At 40.9% G+C, this 25,109-nt stretch overlaps 2 protein-coding genes across 2 annotated transcripts; one reads left to right on the top strand and one right to left on the bottom strand.

Moving 5' to 3' along the window:
• The first annotated feature begins 317 nt into the window (after positions 1 to 317).
• brwd3 (bromodomain and WD repeat domain containing 3) lies at positions 318 to 14,107 on the top strand. The gene is made up of 40 exons (XM_022762710.1): positions 318 to 351; positions 527 to 585; positions 688 to 717; positions 906 to 965; positions 2,355 to 2,505; positions 2,682 to 2,780; positions 2,905 to 3,065; positions 3,315 to 3,536; positions 3,726 to 3,826; positions 3,918 to 3,988; positions 4,401 to 4,501; positions 4,602 to 4,642; positions 4,750 to 4,848; positions 4,944 to 5,094; positions 5,211 to 5,345; positions 5,427 to 5,555; positions 5,697 to 5,922; positions 6,020 to 6,160; positions 6,328 to 6,508; positions 6,658 to 6,751; positions 6,857 to 7,027; positions 7,377 to 7,447; positions 7,527 to 7,719; positions 7,886 to 7,993; positions 8,072 to 8,179; positions 8,614 to 8,738; positions 8,828 to 8,910; positions 9,030 to 9,141; positions 9,349 to 9,410; positions 10,404 to 10,559; positions 10,642 to 10,762; positions 10,878 to 11,003; positions 11,084 to 11,159; positions 11,277 to 11,324; positions 11,430 to 11,573; positions 11,707 to 11,859; positions 11,967 to 12,136; positions 12,463 to 12,551; positions 13,013 to 13,147; positions 13,252 to 14,107. The coding sequence occupies exons 1-40, from the start codon at positions 318 to 320 to the stop codon at positions 14,040 to 14,042; spliced, it is 5,328 nt and encodes a 1,775-aa protein (XP_022618431.1). The 3' UTR covers positions 14,043 to 14,107.
• Positions 14,108 to 19,427: 5,320 nt separating this feature from the next.
• LOC111234561 (protein FAM46C-like) lies at positions 19,428 to 21,757 on the bottom strand. The gene is made up of 2 exons (XM_022762709.1): positions 21,192 to 21,757; positions 19,428 to 20,078 (listed from the first exon to the last, which is right to left on the bottom strand). The coding sequence occupies exons 1-2, from the start codon at positions 21,755 to 21,757 to the stop codon at positions 19,463 to 19,465; spliced, it is 1,182 nt and encodes a 393-aa protein (XP_022618430.1). The 3' UTR covers positions 19,428 to 19,462.
• Positions 21,758 to 25,109: the final 3,352 nt, after the last annotated feature.

Raw genomic sequence — 25,109 nt, 5'->3', positions numbered from 1 at the left:
AAGCAGTGAAATGTAGTTATTTATCCTACAAATGACACCTAATTTCTGTCTGAAAACTGTTAGCTGCACAGTTTATCTATGGAAATATGTATCGTATATATTAATTTTCGACAAAGAAAACAATCCGTTCAGTAATGCACTGCTTCACTGGAGGGCGCTAGCACAAAGCACCAGGTGGTCTGGAAACAACTTGAGAAAGGAGGAGGCCATTGAATAGCCTGTTTTAGCTACACATACCTAGCTAGTGTTAGCTAGCCGGCGGCTAACGCGCAAGCTAAAATATCAATTTATCTTAATGACGCCTGTCTTATCAAGTGATGGCAAGAGAACAGTGTTCACAGACCGAAGCTGGTGAGTGCTGAGGTTACCTTTGAGACGCGAGAAAACATTTGTATTTACACAGTTTGCAGTTGTGTGTCAGCTAGCGAGCTAAGTAACCGAGTGCATCCCGTAGCTAGCTAACGTTAGCTTGGCTCAATAGTAACAGTAGTTAATACCAAGCTAATACGCTTCTCTTTCTTTTCAGAACTGTATTACCTCATTGCCAGATTTCTGCAGTCTGGGCCTTGTAAAAAAGCAGCACAGGTAACAATATTCAATAAGCGAAATATTAACTCATGTCGGTCTTAAAATGTCTAAATAAGCAGCTGGTGCTAGCGGCTAACGCTAACTGTATCTCTCTGTTAGATTCTGGTTGAGGAGCTGGAGGAGTACGAGGTAGGTTCAGCTGCACCTTTCTATCTTTATTCTCATGTCTGGTTTCCGTAATACTTCCTATCTGGCCACTTTTGGGAGCTACATTTTTTTATCTATTTGGGTGGTGTTAGATAAAGGAGAGTGTCAGCGAGCCGGGACGAAAGTGGCAGTTTGGTGCCATATCTCAATTGCTTGTCTTTTAACTTTAGTTGGTCCCTCAGCGATGGAGTTGGGACGGGCAGAAATACAAACGGACCTTTCAAGACTGGGTGAGTGTGAATTGTCATAATTAACTTTTTAATCAATTGAGGCGTACACTCGTATTTTGATCGACAGTTACATATTAGCAGATGCCTGTATTTTTAACTCAATTAACTGTGCAGAACAGACGCGTTGATAGTGTGTTTATGTTCATTAGAAGACATTTTAACATTTCTATTAGTACAGGTCTGTTGGTAAATAACTATAAACAGGCTTTGCTATTGTGTGAGCTAGCAGGCGGAAAAAGAGACGAGGACTGGTAGTGATAGGCTTAACCATATCCAGAGAGCTGTCAGTCTTCTGTTGGAGCCTATAAAATCACAGTTGTAGTTTCGAGCCAACAGTAAGAGGCTCTTTTGATTGGCTATGAGCATCTCTGCCCCTCCTTTTTCTCGTATGTCCCTCCCCTCTCTCTGGCTTGTTTTTCAATCCACTACATCACAAAACCATGCTGCAAATTGTAATTATGAGCATGTATAAACAACAAATTAAAAGAAAAAATTAAAGTGATTTTTGAAGAAGTTGATAGTTACATACTTGTGTAATAGTACACAGCTGTTCGAATTTTCTAATAGAATTTATGTTTGTTGTAAATATTAGAAAATAAACCGACCTGTAAAATGATTCACTTGAATCACAGAAGGTTTATTGCAGTGTCAAGATTATGTTGCAGTTTAATTTCTTAAAGAAATTCATAGGATTCATTCACTTCACGGACTTCACTTCATGGAGAGGCAATTGAAGAGAAAAAAACTACTCTAACTGACAGCTGAAATATTGAAGGTTACACCCAAAAAGGGTTTTATATTGTATGTCAACAGATATTTTACAGTCACGCCCACAATTTAGATTTTCTTAAATAGAAAACAAAATGTCACTTTTAAATAAAGCTAGATGGATAAATTGGTTGGGCCAACATATGGGATAATATCAGCTTGTCCCATGAGCTAATACTCTTATATGTGTCTGCTGAATGTGCTGATAGATAACAAGAAATTGCTGTACAGAAATGCTGAAGATATGTTTGTTGCAATTTAGAAAGTCTCTCCATTACATGGTTTCTCCACATAGAGTACTGACAATCTTTACCATGGCCCCAATTATTAAAAACAAACGTTAGGGATGTCTTTTCATTAAAAAATTACTAATAACTGATATATCATTGTCAGGTTTTTAAATCTCTAAAATATCTATTGGTTCCTGCCTCAAACATCCAGTATCAGTCACTTTCAATGATAATTTGAAATGTTTTGCAATAAGTTGGAATTCCTTTAATTAATTTAAAGTTTTAGTTATTTGTTCTAGCCATTTTTGAGAATGCAACTGAGATTATAATGCTTTGGTATCTGTTTTTCAATGATGTATCACTTTGTAATAGCTGTCTGTGACTCCTGTAGGTGATTTTGAACCAGCACATTCCTGCAGATTATCTGCTTCGTGTTTGTCAGCGGATAGGCCCGCTAATAGAGAAGGAGGTACCACCTAGTGTTCCTGGAGTCAAAACACTTTTGGGCCTGGGAAAACAGTCCTTGCTTCGTTCCACAAAAAGTGAGTATTTTCTTCCCATTCATCAGGTCTTTTCTGTCTGTGTCAATGCACATCCCGTCTGCTGATACTGTTGTAATTTTTAAATGTTGTGTGGTGAGTTGGCAATAGATCTGTTTCCAAATGAATAGTCAGTCATTTTTAACAATATTTCTCAACAAACTACCTGTGTAACTAAGGTTGTAGCCACAAAGTATGCAGTGGTTCAGCTGTTGCTGCACTCCACCGAGGACGTCCCCCAGAACCCCCATTCAGCAATGGAAATGCTCCCAGTGTTGGTTTGTGAAACCTTTTTTCTAAATTTATACCCACTAAGAGAACCCAATGCCCCCAGACCAATTAAGTTAAAGCTGCTTTAGCAGTCTGTTTATACTAATCATTCTTATGTGTCTTTATATCAAGTGTCCATCATGGGTGCTCGTCAGGCCACAGGCACAGCTCGTTTTGGCCAGGTCCTGCCATCTTCCTCTTACCAACACATGAAGATACACAAACGTATCCTTGGCCACCTTTCCTCAGTCTACTGTGTAGCATTTGACCGCACTGGTCGTCGGATATTTACGGTGAGCAATGATCATTGAAACCCAACTTTATCTAATATATCTCACTAGTTATGTTTCCATCTATCAAATCACATCTATGCAAACTATTGAAATGTGGCAAAAGATAATACTGAAATTCAGGTATTTTTTCATGAGGGTTGAATTAAGTAAATATATGCTTCCAGGTCCTGGGAAGAAGTTCTGTCGGATGTACATTATCTCCTATTGAAACCATCTCATTTATTTGTTGCCAATGTCTTGTGTTTTCAGGGTTCAGATGACTGCCTGGTGAAAATCTGGGCCACAGATGATGGCCGGCTCCTGGCAACACTCCGCGGCCACTCAGCAGAGATCTGTGACATGGCCGTCAACCACGAGAATACTCTCATCGCTTCGGCCAGCTGTGACAAAGTCATCAGAGTGTGGTGTTTACGTACCTGTGCACCCATCACTGTTCTGCAGGCCCATGCTGCCTCCATTACATCCATACAGGTGAGGCCGATGCACTTTAAAGGAATAGTTAAAACAAATCAGTGTTTAGCGTTAACATCCAGGATTAGGACGTTTTTTTCAGGCTTTCTAATTTCACTTTAAGTCCAAAAGTATTTGAACTTATTTTATTTTTTAAATCTTGTCAGTCCTTGCCTGTGACTAACCAACATTGACTTTCTCTCCCTTTAGTTTTGTCCTGCTGTCAAAGGGACAACACGGTACCTGGCCTCCACAGGTGCAGACGGCATGGTGTGTTTCTGGAAGTGGCACTCACTCAGCATGAAATTCAAGTAAGTGTTTGAATTTTTTTTTGAGCTTTTTACTTTTTTATATAATATTTCATAAAGAACTACAGAGTTTCTTTTTCTCCTCTTTCTTCAGTGATCAACCAGTCAAGTTTGTTGAGCGATCACGTCCAGGAGTACAGGTCTCCACTTCCTCCTTCAGTAGTGGTAAGTGTATTTCCCTGCCTGGTAACATCTCATATTTAGATGTACTTTTCATAAAGTGAAGTGGTATCAACAGTAGTTCTATCCATAAATATTAACTTAACACAACTCTCAGTGTGAGGATGTCATTTGAGGAACAGAACAACTACTGACATAGAAATGAGGTATTATACATTATGGAAAGGAAGTTGTTTTGACGGCCACTCCGCACTGATGTATTGGGGACATTGTAAAAAACATTCTTTACAAAACGGAAAATATTTAGATAGTGTGATACAATTCACTGGGCAGATATAATCAACATATACTGCACATATAAATGGCGACAGAACAACAGGTCATAGATATATTAATGTTCTTGTAGACTGAATGAATTCTTGTCACTTCCATTTAATTCTGTGATCACTGTTAATAGGTGGTATGTTCATGGCTACCGGTGGCACTGATCACATGATCAGGGTCTATTACCTTGGTGCTGAAACTCCCATGAAGGTCTCTGAGATTGATGCTCACACTGTAAGAAACATTCTGAAATTCTGTCATTCAGCAGCATTCTGTTTTAAAGCTTAATTTAAACAAGATCTGTGTAACTTGGATATCTCCTTTCTGTTTTTAGGATAAAGTTGTAGTCGTCCAGTTTAGCAATAACAGTGACAGGTGAGTGTGTGTGTGTGAGATCTGAATGAACTTCAGTCTGCTTTTTTGTGCGGTTTTGGAGCCTCTGGCAGTTAAATGTGTATCCATGTATTTGTGTTCAGCCTAAGGTTTGTGAGTGGCAGTCGTGATGGCACAGCCAGGATTTGGCATTACCAGCAACAAGAATGGAAGAGCGTCACTTTAGACATGGCTGCCAGGCTTCCTGGGTAATAGAGTAAAGAGTAATATCGAGTTTCTAGATGCCATTTCTGTCTGTGTACTTTTCTAAGCATATCATGTCTTGCGGGATATTTTCCTTCAGGAGTACTGCTGCTAATGGGGATGATAAAACCAAGCTGGTTGTAACCATGGTGGCCTGGGACCGCGCAGACAGCACGGTCATCACAGCAGTGTCAAACTACCTGCTCAAAGTGTGGAGCACAACCTCTGGACAGCTGCTGCATGTTTTATCTGTGAGTGGCTGAAGTGGACATTTCTACTGTGCAGCTCCTTCAAAATGAAAAAATAAATAAAACAGCTGCGTTTGACAAACTGATAGCCCTTAATGTTTGTGCTCTTTCTATTCAAGGGTCATGATGATGAGGTGTTTGTGATGGAGGCTCACCCATTTGACTCCCGCATCATGCTGTCTGCCGGCCATGATGGCAACATTTACATCTGGGACCTGTCCAAAGGAGCCAAGATCCGCAACTTCTTCAACATGGTAATTAATCAACTGAGAATAATGCAGCAGTAGTGTTCCTTTACACTGTCACATAATTCATATTAAAATATTGGTTTCCAGATTGAAGGGCAAGGCCACGGTGCTATTTTTGACTGCAAGTTCTCAGCTGATGGGCAGCATTTTGCCTGCACTGACTCACACGGCCATTTGCTCATCTTTGGCTTCGGCTGCAGCAGATCATATGAGAAGGTAACTGCACAAAGCCTTTTTTTGCCACATACTTAAAATATATTTCATAATTTCCTAGTGTATATGTGGTTAACTTACTGTGTTGTAGCTTACCCTTTATTACCTCATTATCAACACACATTTACTCTTGATCCACTCTAGATTCCTGACCAGATGTTCTTTCACACGGACTACCGGCCTCTTATTCGGGACTCTAATAACTACGTCCTGGATGAGCAGACACAGCAGGCTCCTCACCTAATGCCTCCACCCTTCCTGGTGGATGTTGATGGGAATCCTCACCCTCCTCACTACCAGCGCCTGGTGCCAGGAAGAGAGAAGTGCAAGGAGGATCAGCTAATACCTCAGCTAGGATACATGGCTAACAGTAAAAACTGCTCCCTTATTATGTGTATGGTTCAGAATGCTTGCACTATTTTAATTTAGAAAATTTGACTGACACAGTTTGACTTTGTGTGGTTTAGGTGACGGAGAGTTGGTTGAGCAGGTACTTGGCCAGCAAACGGCAGAAAATGGAGAAAGCCTATTGGACAATCTCATCAGACAGTTACAGAACGAGCAGGATGAGCGCCAGAATGCAGAACAGCAGGACGAAGAGGCAGAGGGTATGTTTCACTGTGCCTTAAACTATGCCTATAAAATACTTTGATTTACTGTAAAACTATGAGCATGAGCATTGTGTGGATACTAGATTTTTAAATGTTATTTACTTCTATTGTCAAAAATGCTATATTTCTGAAGTCATAATGAGCAAATTTCTTCTCATTCTTAGCGGATGATGCAGCAGAGGTGGTGGCCTCCTCTCCAACTGTTGAACCACGCAGAAGTGGGCAGGTGGGCGGGGTGTGGCAGATGCAGCATAACGCCCTACGCAGTCAAGTGGCTACTGAGAGGGACCTGCTGGCCTGGAGCCGTAGGGTGGTGGTCAATGAAGTGCCACAAGGGATCTTCAGGTGAGGCGGATAGAGGGAATTTTATCAGACTTAAAGACGCTAAAGAGTTTAGATTAGATTTTTAAACAAACAACTTTTTGTATACATATATATTTGTTTTTTTAGTAGTTGTGTACATTTGATTATGGAAATTAATATTTTTTTCTTAGAGTTTTGGAGGAGTGCAGACAAGCCAAAGGCGACATAGAATGTTCTCTATACAATGCAGAGAGGAGGAAGAAACCGGTAACCTGCGCACTTAAGGTTTGCTATTCTCCACTTGACAGTTGCTTTTCCAAATCAAAAATATTGTCTATGCCAATTCATTCTTGCTCTCCTCACTTCCCACCCTCCTCCTGCACTTTGTAGAATGATCCACTGACTTCCCGCCTTCGATCGCTACGGCCGACCAAGAAAAAGCAGCAGCGGCACGCCTATCAGACCCGCTCAGCTCAAGTACGCCGTCCTGGCAGCAGGAGTCGAAATTCCAGCACCCGACGTAACTCTGACAGCCAAATAGACTCTGATAGTGATGGAGATGTATGTTCTGTCTTTCTACTCTACATATCCAAACATTACATAAAGAATTGTGTTGTACATTGTAGTATCTAGAAATTTTTTTAAACTAGTTTGGCAGTAGTCTGAATAGTTAGTTACTGTAACTGATTTTTACATACATTTAATATGATATTTTATGATGTTTTAAAATGAAATTACAGAAATTATAAATAGTTTTATTAAGTCTCAAAAACTGCTATTTTAGTTGATTGAAAATAAAAAAGTTGTTGAATCACTCAAAATATGAAAAGAATCATGAAGCCACAAACAAGCACCATCTATTAACCATCATTCATAATAAGAGAGGTGTTTTCTGTCTTTGTGTTGACAGGCAGCAGAACAGGTGGAGCAAAGCGATGCCTCCGATGGTGAAGCTCAGTGGCAGAGTGAAAGTAGCTCCAGGTAAATACCTTTGGTGGAGCAGTTTTTTCAAGATGTAATTACAGTCACCCACCTAACAACACCCCTCTTTCATTCTTAGTGACTCTTCCAGTGAGTATTCTGATTGGACAGCCGATGCTGGGATCAACCTCCAGCCGCCAAAGCGACCAACCAGGAGGCCTGTACAGCCCGCAGGTTACAGCAGCTCTGAGGAGGAAGAAGGTGATGACAAGGCAAAGGAGGCCAAGAAGAGGGAAAATGAGAAGAAGAAGAAGCCCAAGGAGACCAAACAGGTGAGCTGACATCACCTGTAGCTCCTATACTCACAGAAAACATGTCTTTGCGGAAAGCATTGGTTGTGCTCCAGGTTTTAAATGCTGTCTCACTACAGCCTGAGCACAAGGCACAGGAGGAATTCTGTGCTTAAGCGTTGTGCTCTAACAAACTGTCTATACTCAGAAGCCCTCCTCTCTGGCTGGACTTGATGCAGAAGAGTGGCTGCCACCATCATGGATCATGGAGACCATTCCACACCGCTCTCCTTTTGTTCCACAGATGGGAGATGAGGTACAGACTGTAACTTTAACATCAAACAGAAAAATACATTACATATATTTTAATCACAATTCTGTTGTCCTCCCACAGCTCATCTACTTCAAACAGGGGCATCAGGCCTACGTCCGGGCTGTCCGCAGGGCAAAGGCCTACAGCATCAACCCTCAGAAACAGCCGTGGAACAGACTGAATCTCAGGGTGAGGCACAGTTTTATTTAAAAGCCAGTGTTGCGTACAGGCCCTTAGGTGTTCTATTTGAGAAACTGGCAATCCGACGGTCATGCCCACTTTCCACTGCAGTGTGCCATGTGCGAAAATTGGCAGAATCCCTCTGCAAAGCCTTTTCCCCACAATGTCCCACAAGTCATTGCCTTTTTGTGAATGAAAACAGCTTGTGGAGCACAGGGGTTGCAAGAATCTTGAATCTAAATGCAACATTAGTGTTGCAGAATGACACCACTAATCCCCATCATTATCTGACTTTGTGTCAAATTAACTACAACAATATATTCTGTTGAACATGTAAAAGGTGTACCTCTGTATGCAGCCATGACATGTCTTCATTTTTATATCTGAGAAGCTCTCGTTCATTGAGTCTTACACTTTTTTTGGATTTTCTTCTGCCCCTTCAGGACCAGGAATCTGTAAAGGTGGTTGGTATCAAGTATGAAGTGGGGCCTCCCACCCTCTGCTGCCTAAAACTGTCTTTCTTGGACCCAGTCTCAGGGAAGATGACCAATGAGTCTTTCTCTTTAAAGTGAGCATTTATTTTCAGTACATACAAGATTAAAACTGAAATCTTTTATTGTATGTATTTCACCACTTTTTCATTCCCACACTCCCAAGGTACCATGACATGCCTGATGTCATAGATTTTCTGGTATTGCAGCAGTTTTATAACGAAGCTAAAGAGCACAACTGGCAACCAGGTCAGTCAGTCCCCAGCTCTCTTTTGAAGTGAAGTGTTTACCACTCGTGTTCATTGTTGTGGACATTGTGCTGTCATTCACTTATATTTGATCCCTTTCCCCCGCTTTTCTGTCTACAGGTATGAGGTTCCGCAGCATCATTGACGATGCCTGGTGGTTTGGCTCAGTGGAAGACCAGGAGCCTCTGCAGCCAGAGTATCCAGATAGCCCGTTTCAGTGCTATGCAGTAAAGTACGTCTGTGTGTCTGCAGCGTTTGTGGCTGCAGGAGGAGTACTCTACTCCAACATACTGTATCAACACTGCTTTCTATTAATACCATGTTCTTGTTTGCTGACCCAATGTCACTTCTCATTAAAGTTAAATCAGATAAGCGATTATAATCTCGCACACAGCTTGGTTGAATAACCAACTAATGTTTTTTCTTTATCTTTCATCAGGTGGGATAATGGTGAGCGGGAGAAGATGAGTCCCTGGGACATGGAGCCTATTCCTGAGGGAGGTTAGTAGTATTAACATGAGAATTCCACCTTGTAATAAAAATAGAGCATTATGTGGCAACAACATTGGTTGTGAATCTAGAACCAGGGCTGTATAGCAAAATAAAAAAAATCTTCCCTTTTCACTTCAACTGAGAGAATGAGTTCACAACAATACAAGCATACATTAAAAATGTTGCAAAATGGGGCGACCTGATGGATAAGTGGTAGGGGCACATACCACATGGCTGTAAATGCCCTGAGCAGTGAGTGTCCAGTTCGACTCCCGGCCGGCCAAAGCATTTGCTGCATATCAGTCCCCTTCTTTCTCCACATTTCCTGTCGGCCTTCACTGTCTCTATCAAATAAAGGCATAAAAATGTACAAATCACAATTAACAACCATAATTTAAAAAAACAGTACAGAGCGATCAAAATTCCATCAGTTGTACTCCAATCACAAGAAAGATCATTAAATCATACATAAAAACACCCCACACTTCAATAATTGATTGGTATCCTTCCCTTAAATGGCCTGTGTACTTTCTGGGCAAAAGGGCTTATTTTTAGTATTTTGAGACTTCAAACTGTTTATAATAATGGCCACTTACATATTCTTGAATAGTTAACAGTTGAAAAGGTCCACTTGAAGACTAGACCAAACCCCAGGGTTTGAAACCACTTGTTGCTCCTTTTCTAGTGACTCTGTTTTGTTTTGTGACACAATTATAAAACCAAGTAGGCCATTTATATTTTAAATGTATCATGTATTGAAAAACATTTTGTCACTTAAACATGGATGCTTTATGTTGTTACTACATTCTAATGCCTGAAATTGAACTAATAGGTGGTTTTCTTATAACAATATAACCAATTAGTTACCTATAAAGTACTTTATCAGAATTGTGCTGCTAACAATCATCTGTAATTCATAGCCGTTTCTTCCTTGTGTATGTGTTGAGCAATCAACTAAATACTGCTTCATTTCAATTCTGACACGTTTTGTGACTCCATCAGCTGCGTTGCCAGAACAGGTTGGTGATGGGGTTGAGGTGGCAGAGGAGGAGCTAAAGGCTCTGCTCTACACCCCTCAGGAAGGAGAATGGGGGGCTCACACACGGGATGAAGACTGTCAGAGAGTCATCCATGGCATTGAGCAGCTTCTTACACTGGGTAGGTCACCAAAGGGATGATAACAGTTAGGGTTTGTGAAGTCATCTTTGCCATGTTTGATCTTATTTCTGTTTGCCCGCAGATGTAGCCAAGGCATTTGCATCACCTGTAAATCTACAGGACTACCCTCTGTACTGCACTGTGGTGGCTTACCCCACTGACCTTAGCACTATCCGCAAACGACTGGAGAACCGCTTCTACAGGTGGAGCTGAACACATCACCTCACCTAGACATTTTTTTTTCTTCAGCATGGATTCACATTCCTGATGTTAAAGTGCTGACGTTTGAGTTTCAAATGCTGATGTTCTCTGCTGCAGGCGAATCTCTGCATTAATGTGGGAGGTGCGTTACATTGAACACAATGCCCGCACTTTCAACGAACCCCAGAGCCCCATTGTAGCAGCTGCGAAGGTGGTGACTGACGTTCTCCTGCACTACATCGGGTAAGACTCTGGAAGTAAGCCTTTTGGAATAATAGTGACCAATACTCAAGTCTGATTCCTTGGCCCTCTGTCTCCTGCAGGGACCAGAGCTGCACAGACATCTTGGATCTGTATCACAAACTGAGGTGTGAGATCAGCAGTGGAGGAGAAGCTGAGGTGAGAGAGTTGTATTCAAATTTTTTTTTTTTTTTTAATTTTTTAATTTTTTTTTTTTTTTTAAATTAATGTGTTGGCTGTAAATAATCACTAGCGCTTGTATTTGTTCCTCTGCAGGAGTTGGACGTCGACTCTGACACACCAGGAACATCTACAGGACATCGGGTAAGAAGAGTCCAGTGTATCTCAACAATCTATCTCAGAGCATCACGTACTTAAAATCATCAGCAGTTGCTCCAGTCTTCGTTAATATCATTTTCTCTCTGCTAGGGAGCGAACCTGAATTCTAAGAAGCGCGGTGTGGTTTTGGATGTGAAAGCATGGAGAAGTCAATGTCGTGAGCTGCTGCGTCGAATGATAGTCTCTTCTGATTCAGAACCGTTCAGACAGCCTGTGGATCTCTTTGAGTATCCGGTAAAACAATCCATCACTTGCAGTTATAAGTCCACAGATGCCAGAAAACACTTCATACCGTTTGAAATAGAGTTAAAAGAAATAGTCAAATTAAAATGAATCTCCTGTGTACATGAATTTTGTTTTTGTTCAGGACTACCGGGACATCATTGATACTCCCATGGATCTGGGTACAGTGTCAGAGACGCTGGTTGCAGGGAATTATGAAAACCCGATGGAGTTTGCCAAAGACATCCGCCTTATTTTCAGCAACTCTAAAGCATACACACCTAACAAGAAATCGCAGGTGAAGTAGCATCTGTTTGATTAAAAAAGTAATGTAATATAGCTGCATTAAGTCTGTAAAAGTAATAGTGTAGTAGTTTCATTACAACTTTCTTGTTTTACATCTAGATCTATACCATGACCCTCAGCTTGTCGGCTTTCTTTGAGAAACACATCATCTCCATCATCTCTGACTATAAGTCTGCCCTTCAGAATGAACGGCGGGCTCGTCAGAGGCTCAGTTACAGGAACAGATTGCACAACGGAGGCAGTTCCCCACCTGTTAGTCCATCCCCAAGGTACTGAGTCTCATTCACAAAGCTGTCACTCGACCCTCTACATTATCAAATTATGTTTTTCATTCCAGTCTACACAGGGTGTCCGCAATGCCTGAAAATATCTCAAATGTGCTGCATTTAACATTTAACTCAAGGCCTTTTTTATATTTGGGAACCAGCTTTATAAATATTTTTTAAAAACAGGTTTCTTTCCTTTTCTATGTACTTTCTATTAAGAAATAAGTCCTAGTCCTACTGTAAAAACATATTTCAAAGCCTTAAATTATCATATAATGTAGATAATTGTTCTGAAATGTTGCTTCTTTTGTCTGTTTCATTATGTCCAGTCCTAAAGGGAAGCACAAGTCAGGGAAGGTGTCAAAGCCAAAAAAATCCCAGACCTCAACGAAGAATCGTTCTCAGAGACCATATCAGGGTAAGACTCACTATTGTGGCTTAGTGTATTGTTTAGATCCTTCTGTTCTGCTGAATCTTGCTGTAATTGTTGCACAGGTAACAGAGTTGTAAAATTAAAAATCATTACTCTTCCAAAATGGTAATGACCTTAATTTAGTAGAAGAATAATCACATTACTTACACAATTTCCTCTGAAACTTACCCTGACACAAGTCTGAGTCTGCAAAAGCTGATTTTAGCCTGTTTAGTAAGGTTGACTTATTTTCACCATTTTCCTGACCCAGACAAATGTCTTCTTCTCCCAGCTGTACATAGGCACGGGCAGATTGCTTGGAGGGCTTTCTTCTAGCCTGAGCACAACTTACATTTTTGCGAGCAGTGTTCATCACATCCCCCACAGCACGAATTATAACCTGTTTGGTGATCACGTCATTGTTATTACAGTTCTGATTGGTAATTAGCACATTTTTTTTTCTTTAGCTCAACAAAGCAGCAGTGTAGCAAAGGAAGAGGACACCCAACCTTCTTCCCCAAGTTCAGGGACAAGCAGCGAGGACAGAAACCAAGGGCCGCATCGGGTGACCCGCAGCCAATCAACTCCAGTGAAGAAGTCAGGTATCACAAGCAATACATTCTATCTAAAGTGTATCAGCGTCTTTTAATGTGACGTTAACAGTTATGATGCAGAAATGAGTCACCGTCCTCTTGTGTTGCATCAGGGCACCAGCTTAATTTGCATCTGAGCAATGGCTCCAGACAGCGCCCTGGGCAAGAAGCACTGCAGTCTGACAATGATGAGGAGGCATCTGTATCCAACAGCTCCTTGTCAGGGTCATCCTCCACCTCATCGTCATCCTCTTCCTCGTCATCGTCAGACAGCGAGAACAGCTCTGATTCTGAGGGGGAGAAGTACGTGGAAGGGGGGGATCATGACTACAGCAAAGCTCCCTGCCTGTCAGTACACTTGTCAGCTAAAGGTAAGGTGGCGGCCTCAGGGAAAAGGAGACACAAAGGAGGAGAGGACATGGCACAGACACCTAAAAGAGCACGAGTGCAGCCACCAGTAGAGGAGGAGGAGGATGAGGAGGAGGAAGATGAGGAACTGGATGAAGAAGAAGAAGAGGAGGAGCAGGAACAGCAGCAACAGGTAGATGTAAGACATGAAGAGGAGGAGGAGGAGGAAGAGGAGGAACCCGAGGAGGAGGAGGAACCCGAGGAGGAGGAGGAGGAGGAGGAGGAGGAGGATGAGGACAACTCTGATGAAGTGCAGAGTGGGGCTGCAGCGGCGACAGCTGCAGCAGCCAGCAATCCAAGAGGCAACCAGTGCAAGTCTCGGCGGGTCAACACACGCAACCAGGGCCGCAGGACAGTTCTGTACAGGGACGACTCAGAGGATGATGGCCATGGGTCGAAAGAAGACCCCCTCAACCTGGGCATGTCCCGCTCAGGACGGGTACGGCGTATGACTGAGAAAGCCCGTGTCAGCCACCTCATGGGCTGGAGTCACTGACACGTCGCCCCTTTTCAAACCTCAATACAAAACATGAGTTATACTTCAGGGATTTTTTTCTTTCTTTTTGTACAAGTGTGTATAATATATATATATATATATATATACACACACATATATATATATGTATATATATATATATATGATGATTTCCTTTTATCTGAAACTGCTTATGACTCTCAAACTGATGGCTGGTGCTCATGACATGTTGCCAAGGAGTTTTCATCCCTGGTGGACAGAGCTACTGTTCAACACAGACCCTCTCCAACTAGACTAACTCACCTCGGCCTTACTGCTCGCTGGAGGAGACTTGAAGACATGGCACTGCTCTTCTCCTCCTTGTCCTGTGTGTTTCATGTCCAGTACTAAAACACTATATCTACTCCTCTTCATCCCTCCGACAACTTTTCTTACTCTTAGTCACCAAAGAAGGATGTGGAGATGCCAAAAAATGGTGCTCATATTTTTATTTCTCTGTTGTTGTTTTTTTTTTTTTTTTCATTTTTCTCAACAAGTAATTCAGCAAAACTCTGGAGTTCACTCTCAACTACAGTGAGAGACATACAGTATCACTCAAGGTCACTGATGTCAACATTTTTAGTACTTGGTCTTCACAACCACATGCCTTAGTTTTCAGAGCTCACATCCTTCAGATTTTGTTCTATCTGTGGCTGGAAACAAGACCAGTTTAGTATGGGGACAAGCAATACTTGGGAATCAGTGACTTTGGTCAGTAGAATACAGTACCATAGTGATATCCCTCTTGACGGCTTTGGCCTGTGAATGTTTAATGTTTTCCCTGCTTCCTTTTAATGGTCTTGACTGTTTTTTGGCTCTTCGACTCTTGGATTTAGTTAGAATTGGGTGCTTTTTTTTTTAAAGTGATTTTTCTTTTCTTTCTTGGGTAAAAATAGCCACTGCGTCCTTTGTATTTGTACTGGTTATGCTCCCTGCTGGATCAGACCGGCATCCATTCATGGTTGCTTCCATAGCACCTTCATCACCCAGCATGTGCAAAAGCAGAAAGGGTCCCTGGCCAACTCGCTTCCACAGAAATATTTATTTTTCCATTGTATTATATTCGGGTTACTTTAACTATTTCGTACATTAATAGTGATGAGGAAAAGGAAATATTTGCACATGTATCTACTCCACGTGGCAGCTTAGTAATAAAGATATTAGAGAATGAAATGAGATAAAAACCTCATGATTTTTGTGTAAGAATGCTTTGAACTGTGCCAGCACACTCAATTTTTTTGTAAGTTTCATCAACTAAAACAGGATCTAACTTGGAAACTCTTCAACCTGTGTGTTATGATGCTGAAGGTCTCATCTGAGTGGAATTCTCAGTCTTGTTTTCTATGGCCTAAAGCACAGGGAGCAACCACAGATCAGCCCTTTGTGAGTGTGTTGTGCCATTTTTTTTTTTCTTCCCTTGTTTCCAACCATCAATAGACTGATGTATTTCTAACTTTGGGTGGATCAACTGCACACATAATGGCTTTTTCCATGGTATTACACAATCAGGTGTCTAGTTGGTGTCAGAATCACTGTCTAGTTTTTCTGCCTAGTTTTATAATCATGATTGCTGACTGATCAGTTCTTGTCAATGAAATCTCCTAGTGGAATTACATCAAAATGGCTGCATCTCGTTTTGTTGCGCCAATAATGTTTACTTTAAAGCTTTTGCAGTTGTTGGTTGGTAAATCATTTGAGGAAAGACCAGAAAAGCTGAGTCACAAATTCTCATTCAACACTGGGCGCTCTAATCCAAACACACCACCTCACCACTCTGCCTCTGTGTGGTCGCTGATGGGAGAAAGAGAAAGAGGTTAGGCTTTCTGGGAAGCTGAAGAGTTTGATTGGTGTCAGGTGCTCAGATATAACACACAAATCAGCACCCAGGGAAATGATTCTGGTTGAGTGTGAGAAGACTATGATTTACATTTTGGGATCTTATTTTCATATAGTAGATGGCTCTTAGTCTTGCCTCGAAGCATCAGAGTAGTTGATGACAAATACAACAGTAATATTCTACTGTAGGTGGAATAAGCTTACGTGACTGTCTTTTATACACCATGTTTTGATTGTATGTGTTTTTTTTTAATAAAAAAATAAAATTTCTCTTAAAAGTATTTGGTGATGAATGTTAAAATTGTAAGATTTTCCATGTCTGACCATTATTTCTGTGCAAGTTAGTCATCTGTTGTGTTTATAATGGGTAATAAGCATCATGCCCCAAAGACAAAGAGTCAGGAGTTTCAGAATACTGGGACTGTTTGTCAGTCGTGATACAGTTGTAAACCTAATTGTAACATTTGCAAGTGCATTATTGCACTGGAAGCTGGGGTGAGCCAGATGAGGAACAAACAAGGTTGAGCTTTGATGCACCATGCTCTGCCACTCCTAGAAACTGCAGAGACACTGTAGGGTCGTGGGAATTAAAATGGGTCAGTGCATAAAGAAGGAAAGTTCACTTTAAAGGAGCCAAGTCTTGTTACATGTGTGCATACTGATATTCAGAAGAAATTACTTTGGATTGTCCAGTGCTGATAATATCAAGTGACTAAAATGCTGAGTTTTTACAGTAGTTGGAATAGCGGTGTACAATTTTCTGGGTTAGGCAGGAAATATGGTGAAAGGTTGTGTTGGCTAAATAATTATGCTTCACTAGAATTAAAAATATGGTCAGGATTGGGATTGCATAGTCTGTATGCATTTATAAATTCAGGTGATGGGTATCAGCAATGGAATACCCAAATAATATACCATTGGAAAAGTGTATGATCTGTATAAAGAATTTAGAGACCATAAACATAAAACTTTCACAGGACTCAAAACGGACAGACATCTAAATGCTGTACCATTTTTGTACATGTCCCAAACAGAGTGGAAACTGAGGCTTTAGATGTAACATACTGTGGAGTTCTGAGGACCTTTTTTTTCCATTTATAAAATCTTGGTGTCTTTGGTGTACCAAAGAAATGATTGAAGGATATTCATAAAGTGTCGGTGTCAATAGAGAGGAGGACCAGCAGGTTTTACGATTAAGTTTTTCAGTTACGACTTAAACTAATGCTTTAAATAATAACAGACTTTTAACTCAAACTCATTTGATTTGTTTAGAAGCAAATGTCAATTAATTACAAGATCTTAATATTCAGTTTTAACCAGACTTCATTGGCTGAAAACAGTATTTCCTCAAATCCTAAAATACCAAACACTGGCTTGACTAAAAGTCCACTTGTGATGCGTTTACAGTTATTAGTATGAAATCTGAAGAAGGAAAAAAAACTGGTTATTAAAAATGACAAAATGTAATCACTCAAAAAAAGACAAAAAAAGAAAATCTAAAAAAGTCATCTTAGGTCATGTATGCATATAAAGAGATACAATTCTTTACTATTTCTGACCACTGCAAAGATTTCTGTAAAAATGTTCGTGTTCTTTGGATGCCAATGTTGCCATTTGATCAGGAGATTCAATCTAGTAAAACTAAGTAACACTGAATCAGATGTGGATGTGATTAAATGCGTGCAAAGACAATTATACAAATGGCTGGTCCTACAGTAACAGTGTAACTCACACCGGGCAAGAGAAGACTCCAGACAAAGAGCAGTTGTGTTATATTTATTATCACAATAACACAACAATCTGACCAACTAGATATCACAACAGGAATATCTGACATTCTCTACTGGTGAAACAGTTCCTTAACGATACACAACATACCCAGAGTTTCAAGATAGATACATCACTTAAAAGCTGCATAGAGCACTACTGCGCATAGTATTCTAGATGTCTTCAATATGTAATTGGAGATTCACAAGCATGTCTGAAACACCTTATCTACTCAACAACAGCTATGTGCATTTACATTGTGCTTCAGTCTCAGGTTTAGTGTGAACAGCCCACATATCCAAACCTGTGCTTAAATTGTCTTTTTTTTTAAATACATGTACTGTAGCTATGCATACACAATAAACAAACATACAGGGACAGAGTGCAATAACTGCTGGCTGCATTGTAGACTGCTCAAACAACTCAAATGTGCAGTAACATTTCGGCACACAGTGGCAGGCAAAATCCCGACAGAACTGACATTCACTACGTCCACTACAACAAACAACTGTCACCATGTAACATATTAACATGTGAACATATTTTATTCAAAATTAATGACACGACAGCCGAGGCTTTCTTCATAATGTCATCCGGAGGCGATTCCTTGGGATGTTTCTCTGATGAGGAATACGAAAATTTACAGGACAAAAACAGGGAAGTGTGTTTTAAGGGTTTCTGTCATTTTTCAGCCTTTCTTTACATTATGTAATAATTTTTTTAATGTTAAAAGAAAAGATTAAAGGCCCCAAAAACATATTTTCTCAATCACCTTTTTATGATGAGTGATGGGCTCCTACATTAATTATTATTTTTGTGCCAATGTTTTTGTCATGAGAGATTTGTTTTTGTTGTTGGTTTTTTCTCACTGGTTTGAAGTAGATGGTGTGGTGTTGGAAAAAGGTGATGCCACGTATTTATATGAACAAATCAGAATCAAAATCTGTTTAGAGTTGATGGTTGTTTTTGCTTTTGTTGCTAGTTAAACAAGAAACAAGAAATAGAGATGGTTTTTTATGAACTTTTCTTTTTTTTTTTTTACAAAGTGAAACATGCTTCAGTTGTCCTCACCATCCAAAGTGTTGGAAAAATCCCTAATAGAAGTCAACCTGGGATCTCTTGCTTTTAACTTTGAAATTAGGTGTTTATATTCACAATTACAAAACGTATGACATCATGGAAATATCACAGCAAATTTTGCTCATGTATGTCTGAAGTCCTATTTCTATACAGTGAATACACAAGTATAGACAGTACTGAATTTTACTCTACAGAGAATGATGGTTCACAAAAAAGCCATATGGGGGTTTAACCCCTCAGAAACAATTTATCATTATTCAAACTTCAAACACCCAAGCTAAGAATTTTGTTGCCAACAGGTGTTTCAGAAATGATGTTTTATATGACTTGAGCTTGTAGCTATAGAGAATTATCACATTGCAACATTCTCCTCAACAGGGGAGTGTGACCAGTACCCTGCCAAAACTGAGCTGAAATGGCAGTAAACAAAGTCCCTACTTCAATTAAATTCTCTCTCTGAGCTCTCTGAAAAAGTGGGCTCCGAGCATTTCTTTCCTTTTCAAAAGTCTTCATCTTGAAAGGGTGACAAGCTTTGCCTCCAGACCCCTTTCAGTTCTGACCTTTTATGATCTTTCATGTCATAAGCAGGAGGGATGTCAAAGCATTAAACAACACTACGCCTGTGGTTGCTTGTTGTTGTTAAAACTTCCATTTGTGCCTCTGCTTGCAGAGCACCATGCTGAAAGCCTACATGCCTCCCTGTGGGCATGTCACTGTAGCTACACCAGGCCAGTCTGCATGTGGACATGTAGAGGGTAGGGGTGGTAGACGAGTGGGGGCTGGCCCTGGGTGATGAAGTAGCTGCTGTAAATCGGCTCTGTCATGTATGGAGCCGGCTGATAGAAGCAGGTAACGTTGGCCGTGTTGGGGATGGCGTTCTGCTCGCCCAGCACCCTCAGAGCCAGGACTGTGATCATATTTAGCGTCTGTCTCCTCTCATGTCCCATCAAGCACACCGTGCTTTCATCTATCACACGTCGCAGGGTCATCAGGTAGTCATACTTGTTTGTCTCCTCGTTGCCAATGAAATGGCACTGCAGGTAGGCCTCGATCTTCCGCTGCTGCTCGCTTACATCAGGAAAGTCAATGAAGAAGCGGGAGCACATGTATCGTTCCAAGGACTTAATCTCTGTCTCGCTGGCTGGCCTGAAGTTCCTCACCAGCAGGTCGCTGTATTTTAGCAGACCGCCTCCTCGAATCTCCTCTGGGTTGTGGGTGCCGATGAGGCGGTGGCGAAGGTGGTGCATCGCCTGCTCAAAGTCTCCGTACATGCACTCTGCTTCAACAGTGATGGTGGGCTCCCCTGCTGCCCCGGTCCATGAGCTTGACCCACAGCTGTTTGGGACAGTGTCTGTCAGGTCATCAACCTGTGGTTGTGTGGCGATGTTTGCTGCACATGTGTGAGTCTCGGAATCAGGGGGCTTCTTTGAGTGTTTTGCCTTAACAGTTTGTTCTCCACTTTCATTTGAGCCAGTCCCATCCTGAAGCGCACTGGCTGAACTGTTTGTGGGAACTGTAAGAGCATTTGTACCCTCAAAGTTCTCCAACTTGGTGTCTGGTACATTTGAGCAATGAACTTGAACACTATCCAGTGCAGGAGACTTTGGCTGAAGAGGTTTGGGTATTTCTATGGGTGGAAACAGCTGTGTTGTAAGATCTGACAAATCAGTCAGCAAAGACCATTTTTCAGGCTTACTAATCATCTTTCGTGACATTTTTCTTTGTAATTTTGGTGAGGGGCAATAGTCTGGTACAACGTCCTGTGATGTGCTGCAGGTTTTCTTAGCTGGGGGAGGGAAGGAGAATTCAATATGTGAATCTTGTAGGTCTGATGTATTTTCAGTCTTGCAGTCTACTTTGAACTGAGTAATTTCTTCACAATGAACTATTTCCTGTGGAGCTGACTTTTCTATATGCGTTACAGACACTGGCTGGGAAGCTTGTGACTCACATAGCTCTTCATTACTCTGTAGCTTTAAACATGCACGTGTCATCAGCGGATCCCTGATCTCTGTAAATACAGTTTTAGGTGATGAAACTAAAGGATAACCACTGTGAAAATGTTCTTTCTCTTCTCCGGTTTCTTCACATAACTCAAACACAATGTCCTCCTCTGAGTGAACGTCCTCGATGCCATCCACTTCCTCTTCCTCCTGCTGTAAGTTACTGCTCTCTGGTTCTAATACTTGCTGTGCATTTTGCTTTCCGTCAACATGCTCAGTCTTTGTATGTGGAAGCTCTTTCTCAAGCACAGAAACTGCTTCATCTGGACACTGACTTTCTCCGCCAGTTGCCATTACTGAGTCTTTGTCAATATCCTCTTCAAAATCTTGAGGATTGCTCGAATTTGATTGCTTTTTGCTTTCATCCTCATTGTCTCTTTTAGCCAAATTCCCAGCATTCAATGCCAACTTTCCTCCTTGTTTCCTTTCAGTCTCCCAGTAGGACTCCAGCATGCGATCTAATATTATCTGGAAGGAGTCCACACTGAACTCAAACTGTCTTCGAAGCGAACTAACAAACCTGAGCCCCACAGTTTTCGCTCTGTTGTTAGACAGTGAGATAAGACTCCATCTGTCATGCTCATTGAAAACTTTCACCATCTTTTGCACATATGCTTCCTTCATTGTCAGGCAAGTAATCTTCCGTCTGTTAACTCCACAAGGGAGGAGGTCTCGTAGGCTGCCCAGTACCACCTCCTTAATCACCTGAAAGTCCTCCTGTCTGGGCAGCTCCACTCCAAAAATGATGTCTAAATCGCTATAGCCCAGGCCATTATCCCTCACCAGGACATGGCTGGCAGTCGCACCATTAAGGCGTATATCTTTCACCTGAATGTCTCTTTCAACCAGACGATCCTTCACCACACGTATGATGTCTTTTGCTCTCACCTGCAGTGTGGGAAAATTTCCTCGTCCATGGATCGGGATTACCTCTGTCAACATCTTGTCCAGAGCTTGGACTTGCGCAAGGGTCAAGTTGTGGAATCTCTTCTCCGTTTGGAGCTCCATCATCCTTACCTGTGAAACAGAGGTCTGACATATGTATCACATTATGGCTAATGTTGTAATCTAAAAAAAACTGCTTTTTCTTAGAGTAACATCAACCACTAGCCCCGCCTTTCTGTTCCAGATGCCCTTTACAAATGGCAATGTGTAGAGAAAACACATTTTTCTTTTTTTTAACATTGTCTGCATCATCCCAGCATCTTTTCTACATCCTTATCCTTGAGTATATTTTTCACTAATTTATTTACTTGAAAGTCTAGTCCTTTGAAGACTTGGCATTTGCCCTTTTGCACTCCTAAGATATGTGACACTGTTTATCAGCTAGATTTGAAATTCAGCATTAAGCATAAAGGCCAGCAACATACTCAAAGTGAGCTCTGAGGACTGAGGACTCATTGATTAACTCATCTGGCGTGTTGCCACAATGTGGCGACAGCATCATAACATATGGTGAAGTCAACAAAATGCCATTTAATAGCTCAAACATAAGGGACCTAATTAAAATTTTCCATGTTGAAATGCACAGATGAAAAGAAGCTACAAGTGTATCTGAAGAATGTAAATTAAAATGTGCTCCCCATTTTGTTTCTTAAACTTGATATTCTACAGATCAATGACGTGGCTGTCATAATAACAGATTTTTTCTTCAACTAATCTAATGAAGAAAACAAATTTGTTGGCTGTGGCTGGTTTAGCTATGAATGAGATGAATGTGCCTACTTTGCAGCTCCTCCCAGGATGCTTTGTGAGGGTTTGTGAGGAACTTTTTTGCTGAGAGTGAGACAATACATTCCAATAGCACTGTGAACGTCATTACTCTCATGCCATTTTACATTTTGTCAAACAAGATAAACATTCAGCAGTCGCCATGTTGAATTTCTTGATCATCCATGATCATCCACCCATCTGCTAGTTATGGGTGACTCCCCTGTGTGTCATTCACTGGCTATCACCTAACAGGGACTACCAGGTTGATAGATCTAAAAGAGGCAAGCTGGACATATCTGTTGATACTGGACCTGTATGTATGAGCACTCTCTTTCTGAAATAGAAGCACTGAAGTCTGTCATGACAAACTAGGCATATAATACTGCGGTTATACACTTGACTCCATAATGTTGCTAACAAACAGCATGCAGTTGATTGATGATGTGTTTATTCCTGCTGTTATAATGTGGCAACATTGTATTTGTAAGAGGGGGAAGAGTACGTCATCATTAATGTACACTGACTCACTCACTACTGAGGAAAATGTCAGATTTTTTGGCCCATTGTTTGTAGGCGTTAAAGGATCCTCATATTCTCAGATACAACAGTATGGATAAGGGATCAGTTAAGGATTCTTGGGGTGTTTTGAAAGATGAATGCTCTCATTATCCCTGAACTCGTTATAAAGTCCTTTTAATTATCTTTTCTTTTTTGCCTTTATGCTTTAGTCAACACTAGCCCATCATGCTAAAATATATATACATTTTTAAAAAAGGAGAAGGACATTGAATTTTTCTCATTTCTCACTGGGATTTAGAGAATAGAATTTCACAACCAAAACTACTTCCGGAGAGGAGCTTTAGCTTGTACACTTAAGACTACACTATATAGATTGGGAAGTTTAGTTAGCCTACTTTTTGGTTGCACTGTTTATTTTTCTGCTGCTCCACCATAATAATACTCAAATCGTTTTTCCAGAGGTATGTGAATCCGTGCAATTTTGTAAAGCTTGAAAGAAAATATAAATATGCACCAACTTTTAGGTCATCAGATCTATGGTGCTTTAGTTGTATAAAATCAAAGGTGAGTCTTCTTCCATTTTTTTTTTTTTTTAGATATAGTTTAGATAAAAAATAGTAATATTGTAACTGCTTAAAAAAACGTATTGTTGCATTTAAATGACTAAATAAAATGGAGCCAGAGTGGCAAAAGCTTCATGTAAATACTTTAAATAGTATGTGATAAATGAGTATTGCTGGTTGATTTTATTTGTATTGTTTTCAAACTAACATGGCCATGTGAGGTACGCCCACTGAAAACAGCACTTGATCTGTTGAGTGCAGTTAGTGAACAGCCTACTGCTCCCTCAGCCTGTGTTAGTATTTGGCAGTCACCAGTGTAAATGCTGTCAGTGGGTGGCAGTAACTCGGGCACAGGAAAGCATGGCCCACAGCAGCCTCTAGTGAATCTCACGGGTTACATCAGCTCGGTCCTGCAGCAGGACTGCTCTTCTGCCTCTTGGTTTCTTTATAGATAAGACTATATGAGTCATACAGCCACTGAATGAAGCATCACTCGCTTGCTCTCTTTCCTTGTGCAAAAAAACGACACAAAATGCACCACTTTAGGTGGCGTTTAGTGTCGTGACTTTCAAGAAATGTTTTATCATGAAGCCTGGTCAATGGAATATAGCACAATTACAGACTATAATATTCAGCCAATAGATCTGGGGACATACATGTTGATGGGCATTTTTAAAAGCTGCCATGGCCAACAACATTTTGCACAGGCCATTAGTTCTGTAATGTTTCACTACAGTCATTATATGTTGTCCTCTGAACTCAAAATGTTGCCCATTTAGCAAATGACTAAATCACTAGTTAGTTCAAAAAGCCCAGATTCTGTATTCCATGGTACAATTATAATCGTGGCAATATATGAATGCAGTTCATAAGTTTACAGCCAGCCTAAGTAAATGAACAGGCTGATATTATGACTGAAACTGTCTTATATACTGAGGGAAAACAGTACGGTTATCTGCGTTTTGCCAGAATGACACACAATAATACAACAGTCGCGCAATTACAAAAAAGAAAGAAAACTCACCTGGTTTCTGGATAAATAAAAATGGAAAGTAAAGCCAGAGCAGCAACACAAGAAAAATAAATAAACAGTGAGATACCCAACAGGTTTATCCGACCCCGTTGGAGAGGTTGATGCTGAAGTTAACGCGGACAGTTTCCTCTCAGCACAGAAGCACTGTTTCCATGGCAATCAGGCGTCACGAAATTTACGGTAAATCACGACCCTCGGTCTCTCTCTAAATACCAAGCGACGGTCACTCAAGTTTTAAATAAGCATTGTATGTATGTCATCCAAACAGTTGGATAAAGTTTGACTTTTATTGGTGGAGCACACCGATATGTCATGCTGAACTACCGGCGTGCCACCGCACTGCCGAGATGCTGTTGCGGGGTGAACATCACATCAGACGGAGTGAGTCATCCTCTCTCCCCGCCGTGATCCACACCGTAAATCTAATCATCAATCAGCCGCTTTCACCGCCCACCACTCTGCTGCTAAGACACCACATCCACTTTTATCTGCCTGTATCCACTTACACATAAACAACAACGCGAACGCACGGATA

Source organism: Seriola dumerili, unplaced genomic scaffold (genome assembly GCF_002260705.1).
Source record: "Seriola dumerili isolate Sdu_G_001 unplaced genomic scaffold, Sdu_1.0 BDQW01000449.1, whole genome shotgun sequence".
Lineage (NCBI taxonomy): Eukaryota > Metazoa > Chordata > Actinopteri > Carangiformes > Carangidae > Seriola > Seriola dumerili.
This window is presented reverse-complemented; position numbering and strand designations above follow the sequence as displayed.

Coding starts and splice junctions, on each gene's coding strand:
- brwd3 (XM_022762710.1), top strand. CDS start 318: ATGGCAAGAGAACAGTGTTCACAGACCGAAGCTG. Junction 2,506..2,681: donor CTTGCTTCGTTCCACAAAAA/GTGAGTATTTTC, acceptor TGTGTAACTAAG/GTTGTAGCCACAAAGTATGC. Junction 11,574..11,706: donor TGGATCTCTTTGAGTATCCG/GTAAAACAATCC, acceptor GTTTTTGTTCAG/GACTACCGGGACATCATTGA.
- LOC111234561 (XM_022762709.1), bottom strand. CDS start 21,757: ATGATGGAGCTCCAAACGGAGAAGAGATTCCACAACTTGACCCTTGCG. Junction 20,079..21,191: donor ATATTAGATCGCATGCTGGA/GTCCTACTGGGA, acceptor TGTCCCAAACAG/CTGTGGGTCAAGCTCATGGA.